This window comes from Salmo salar, chromosome 20, assembly GCF_965601325.2.
Source record: "Salmo salar chromosome 20, fSalSal1, whole genome shotgun sequence".
Lineage (NCBI taxonomy): Eukaryota > Metazoa > Chordata > Actinopteri > Salmoniformes > Salmonidae > Salmo > Salmo salar.
The window spans coordinates 70836675-70842719 of NC_138310.1; the positions used below are offsets into that span (position 1 = coordinate 70836675).

Below are 6045 nucleotides of genomic sequence, written 5' to 3' on the forward strand. Positions count from 1 at the left end.
TCTGTTGTTCATTTTTTCATTCAGTGTATTTGACTCTCATTCTCTCCCTGTTTTTGTTCTGTTTCCCTTGTTTTAATGTGTTTCTCATCTTTGTCCTCAGTTGCTCTGGTCATTCATTCTTGTTTCTCTGTCTCTTTCTCTCTCTCTGTGAAGCCTCTCTGCCTTGCTCTAAGTCAGCTGTTTTTGCGCCACACCTCCTCCTCCCAGGTACTCTTGCTCTTTGACCTTGTGACCCCCGAGGTCAAGCAAACTCATCCACCTCAGTAAAAAAACACCAAAACAACTAATCCAATGTGAAAAGGGAGAAACCCACTAACTGTACCCAGTGCCAGAATAGCAATTTAAAGTCTGCCACCCACTGCCAAGCAAAGAGTAATCCGTTGGTAATCGTGTTGTTTGTGCTGGTGTGGTTGTAAGAAAGGACTATGGCACAGTGCCATCTGCTGTTCAACAGTGGTATTGAATCTGAGTGACTGACTGCAAATGACTCTCCCCTTCCTTCTCTTCTTCCCTCTCTATTCTCTTCTTCCCTCTGTCCAGGCGTGGATAAAGAGAATGTGCAGCTCTCCCCCAGTGCGGCTCTCTCCACCAGTGGACGGACCCGCCATGGTTCTGCCAGTCAGGTGCAGAAACAGCGCAGCGCAGGTAGCTTCAAGAGGCCTTGTGTCAATAAGATGGTATGAGACAAAGAGATAGAAAGAGAGTGAGAGATGGAGAGAACAATAGCCATCCAAAGGCCCACCATGCAATACATCTTGCTGCACTCCTCTTTTTACCCTTTTTGTTTTGGTGTTTTTATGATGAATGGTGAAGTCAACCTGAGGATCAGTGTTGTATTGGGGAAGGAGCTGCATGTGTCTCTGTGTTCCCCTTTGTTTGTCTTGCATCTGGAGTGTTGCAACACGAGAGATGGCTTCGGATGGATTAAGTTGTTATTCACGTACAGAAATGTGGTCCCGGATTTAAAAATAAATTTTTAGCCATTAAAAGGACTGAAACTGTCAAGGTGACTGAAATAAGCTGTTGAATTCTCAATCAATCCAGGTCCATATATAATGTATTCAGTGTAAGAACTGGACATAATATTTGGTGAGTGCTGCATTATGTGACATAGGAAGATGACTGGGCGAATCAATGTGAGCGTCCATGTTGGACCATTATGACATCATCGTGCCCAGGGGAGGAAAAAATGGAGGATTTTGGACCTGTATACTGAAGGACAGCCTCTTGCCTCCGCTCCAACCCCACGGTCTACTCCAAAACAACCCCACTACCGCCTTCACACAGCAAGGCTGCAGCAGCCATTCGCCACTTCCATCTATGCAGGGTAGCTCAAATGACCAACCTACGGATGGATAGTCATGCTGTTAGCAAAACCTTCAATCCACAGTCTTGAAACCTGGATTTGGATACACATTGTCACTTTGATTCTTCCCAGTTGTGTACATATGTATGTATATAGATGTACAGAAAGGATATACATTATATAACTAGTCCAAATAATAATAATACTAATAATAATAATAATAATTGGGTTGTTGTTTTATCCATGGTGTGCCTTCGTCAGGGTTTTCCAATGTGAATAATTATGTGTGGAATAAAGTGAAGCCTTTCTTGGGGAAACGAATAGGTACTAATCATCGACTATTATGTTGACTCTAGGTGAATGCTCTGTAGAGATGCTCGTTAACTGTATGTCATGATAGTCAAATGTACAATCACCAATAATACCCTGCTGCCTGAAAGTATTTAACCTGTACAGATGGAGAGTCCTCACTAAATATTTGAGTTATTCCTTTTGAAACGTTTGCCATGCAAGAATATGAATTTCAAGACACTAGATAAGACTACGCAACCTTGTAAATATTGAAAGGCCTTTATTGATTTGTATCATGTTTTCTCTATATTGCATTTGGATTTGTTTACAGTTCTGACCGTGACTAGGAAAATAAGTAATATGCACAAAAATTGCCAAAACCCATCAGTAATAGCAGCTACGTGAATACTTAAATTGCCATGACATTGATCACAATATTTAAGTCTACCACCTGTCTAAGATTATTCTTAAATAAAGGTTAAATAAGTTAATTTGTTTAAAGGTTCAATTTAGGTTAAAGGTGAAATAAAAAAGTAAAACATTAACAAAAAAAAGTTATATAAAGGTTCAATTTAAGTTAAAAGTTCAATGAAAAATAAATGTGTGATACAGATTACAGAATTGATCATTTTGAAGTTCTGGTTTGATAAGATGCCAATATGTTTTCCAGGTGTCCTGTTCACGCACATGGGTGTCTCTTTCTCTGGTTGAATGAAGTCTACCTATGAATTTTCTCTTATCGCCAAATGAAAGGTAGTGAGGGAAATGAGGGTGGCCATTACTTTGTTGTCTGAAGGTTGTTGTTCCTCCTGTAAAGTACCAGACTCATTCACTCCCTTCCCCTTCATCCTAACTTTTCCATTTGTGCAGATCCATAAGGTAGAAGCTATATGGTGGAAGTTCCACCATTACACTGCATATACCCATCTGCCAGACCCTTTGGATCTGCAGACATGGAGGGGTAGAGGTTTGGAACGGTGGTTACTTAAGTCATTGGGACAGGACCTCAATCCTAGACGCTCTTGCAGCAGATGCAGGAACACCACACGAAAGACTAGCTTGCACTATGGGAAGGAGGATTCTTTGTATTTGGTTTCCCACTTCACTACATGTTGTTTAAATGTCATTATGACAAATGAATGTCCCCACATGGCACTGCAGCTTCCACAGCATCAGCCTCTCAAAGGAAAGGGCCCAATCCTTACTTGAGATTTGTGCATTCAAATCTCCCATATATATCAATGCAAGGTGCTTTAGATGAACGTGCCAGTTGGCTTTCTTCCCAGTTGGTTTACCTCTAATACCTGAGTCATTGTGTACCACTCCAGATGGTCATACCTGAGGACCTGTGGACCACTCCAGAAAGTCATACCTGAGTCTCTGTGGACCACTCCAGAAAGTCATACCTGAGTCCCTGTGGACCGCTCCAGAAAGTCATACCTGAGGACCTGTGGACCGCTCCAGAAAGTCATACCTGAGTCTCTGTGGACCGCTCCAGAAAGTCATACCTGAGACTCTGTGGACCACTCCAGAAAGTCATACCTGAAACCCTGTGTACCACTCCAGAAAGTCATACCTGAAACCCTGTGTACCACTCCAGAAAGTCATACCTGAAGCCCTGTGTACCACTCCAGAAAGCCATACCTGAAGCCCTGTGTACCACTCCAGAAAGTCATACCTGAAGCCCTGTGTACCACTCCAGAAAGTCATACCTGAAGCCCTGTGTACCACTCCAGAAAGTCATACCTGAAGCCCTGTGTACCACTCCAGAAAGTCATACCTGAAGCCCTGTGTACCACTCCAGAAAGTCATACCTGAAGCCCTGTGTACCATTCCAGAAAGTCATACCTGAAGCCCTGTGTACCACTCCAGAAAGTCATACCTGAAGCCCTGTGTACCACTCCAGAAAGTCATACCTGAAGCCCTGTGTACCACTCCAGAAAGTCATACCTGAAGCCCTGTGTACCACTCCAGAAAGTCATACCTGAAACCCTGTGTACCACTCCAGAAAGTCATACCTGAAGCCCTGTGTACCACTCCAGAAAGTCATACCTGAAGCCCTGTGTACCACTCCAGAAAGTCATACCTGAAGCCCTGTGTACCACTCCAGAAAGTCATACCTGAAGCCCTGTGTACCACTCCAGAAAGTCATACCTGAAGCCCTGTGTACCACTCCAGAAAGTCATACCTGAAGCCCTGTGTACCACTCCAGAAAGTCATACCTGAAGCCCTGTGTACCACTCCAGAAAGTCATACCTGAAGCCCTGTGTACCACTCCAGAAAGTCATACCTGAAGCCCTGTATGCCACTTCAGAAAAGATTGGACAGTTAAATATGTGAGTGCGTACCGTTCTAATTTAAGTTATTGACCCATACATTTGGCCAAATTGTTTTCAGCCCTTTCTGTGGAGTAGCCTTAGTTATACTCCTGTTTTTTTTTTTTTTTTCAAATTTCCCCTGAATATATTTATTAAGGATGCAGGTGTGGTTTACCACCATGGAAACCGTTTGAATTGAACAAAGGAGTGAATGAGGAAAGTAAGAGACAGGACTTCCAAGTGTTACTGACAATATTTGTAAAGGGTAAACTGAAATATACACTACATGACCAAAAGTATGTGGACACCTGCTTGTTGAACATCTCATTCCAAAGTAAAGGGCATTAATATGGAGTTGGTCCCCCTTTGCTGCTATAAAAGTCTCCACTCTTCTGGGAAGGCTTTCCACTAGATGTTGGAACATTGCTGTGGGGACTTGCTTCCATTCAACCACAAGCATTAGTGAGGTCGGGCACTGATGTTGGGCAATTCGGCCTGGCTCACAGTCTGTTTCAATTCATCCCAAAGGTGTTCGATGGGGTTGAGGTCAGGGCTCTGTGCAGGCCAGTCAAGTTCTTCCACAACGATTTTGACAAACCACAGGGACATTGTCATTTTGGAACAGGAAAGGGCCTTCCCCAAACTGTTGCCACAATGTTGGAAGCACAGAATAGTCTAGAATGTCATTGTATGCTATATCATTAAGATTTCCCTTCACTGGAACTAAGGGGCCTAGCCCAAACCATGAAAAACAGCCCCAGACCATTATTCCTCCTCCACCAAACTTTACAGTTGGCACTATGAATTCAGGCAGGTAGCGTTCTGCTGGCATCTGCCAAACCCAGATTTCTCCTTCGGACTGCCAGATGGTGAAGTGTGATTCATCCCTCCAGAGAACGCGTTTCCACTGCTCCAGAGTACAATGTGGCAAGCTTTCACCACTCCAGCCGACGCTTGGCATTGTGCATGGTGATCTTAGGCTTATGTGTGACTGCTCGGCCATGGAAACCTATTTCATGAAGCTCCCAACAAAAAGTTATTGTGCTGACGTTGCTTCCAGAGGCAGTTTGGAATTCGGTAGGGAGTGTTGCAACCACGCTACGTGCTTCAGCACTCGGTGGCCCCGTTCTGTGAGCCTACCACTTTGCGGCTGAGCTGTTGTTGCTCCTAGACGTTTCCACATCACAATAACAGCAATTACAGTTGACCGGGGCAACTCTAGCAGGGCAGAAATTTGACTAACTGACTTGTTGGAAAGGTGGCATCCTATGACGGTGCCACGTTGAAAGTCACTGTGCTCTTCAGTGAGGCCATTTTACTGCCAATGTTTGTCTATGGAGATTGTATGGCTATGCGCTCGATTTTATACACCTGTCAGCAACATGCAATTTACTCAATTAAATATCAAGGTGTATGTATGTATGTATTGTTTTTGAATCCCTGTGACCACTAAGATTAGACAACTGTCAGGACAAATAGTTTGGGTGAATTCATGAACAGAGTAACTGTCAGAAGAACATGTCAGTTTTTAATAGCTGCCTTCAGGATCTAGGATGGCCACTTGGTGTCCATCGGGATGACAAGGACATATATTGTGAGTAACCATAGACTCTTAAATGAGTGGTTGACATGCACTATTCTGATTCACAGTGAAGGGTTTTGTGGAGTGGCATGTTTTATTGCTGTGCAACATCTTTGTCTCTAGAGTGTTGGTGGATGTTTTTTTTAAGCGGAATGTTCAACTCTGTAAATATTTTCTGTACAATTTTAAAAAGTTTATTTCCTACACTGTAAATGCATGATATTGTATAATTTAGCTTTTTTGTAAAGCAGTAAGTTGCTGTATAATGTGTGTAAAAATACACCTAATTATTCCAGTGTTAGTAATAAAAGTTTAGTTCTCTACTTAAAAGCCATGTTTTTTTAGTTTTTTTTTTACACAATCTGAAGTTATGGGTAGTAGAAGTGCTCATGAACTAAATCTACAATGCTGAGGACAACCTATGCCTATGGGACAATCACAATTGCGTACTCCTCTCGTCCCCTCTCCTCCTCATTGGAGTAAAAGGTCGGAGGGGAGGGACTTCTAGCTTTCTCATCCAATGGTTTTTGAGAAGGAAGCAAGGAGAG

At 43.0% G+C, this 6045-nt stretch overlaps 1 protein-coding gene across 7 annotated transcripts in view; it reads left to right on the forward strand.

Annotated features, from left to right (window-relative positions):
• Positions 1 to 5827, forward strand: part of LOC106581254 (neurofibromin) — a 108471-nt gene extending 102644 nt beyond the window's left edge. For 4 of the 7 annotated variants that reach the window (XM_014163189.3, XM_014163195.3, XM_014163190.3 and 1 more), the window contains 2 exons: positions 154 to 207; positions 541 to 5827. In XM_014163189.3, the coding sequence (XP_014018664.2) occupies positions 154 to 207; positions 541 to 683 (197 nt within the window). In that variant the 3' untranslated portion in view covers positions 684 to 5827. The remainder of the gene's footprint in view (positions 1 to 153; positions 208 to 540) is intronic. The other 3 variants (XM_014163192.3, XM_014163193.3, XM_014163199.3) reach the window with 1 other exon arrangement.
• Positions 5828 to 6045: the final 218 nt, after the last annotated feature.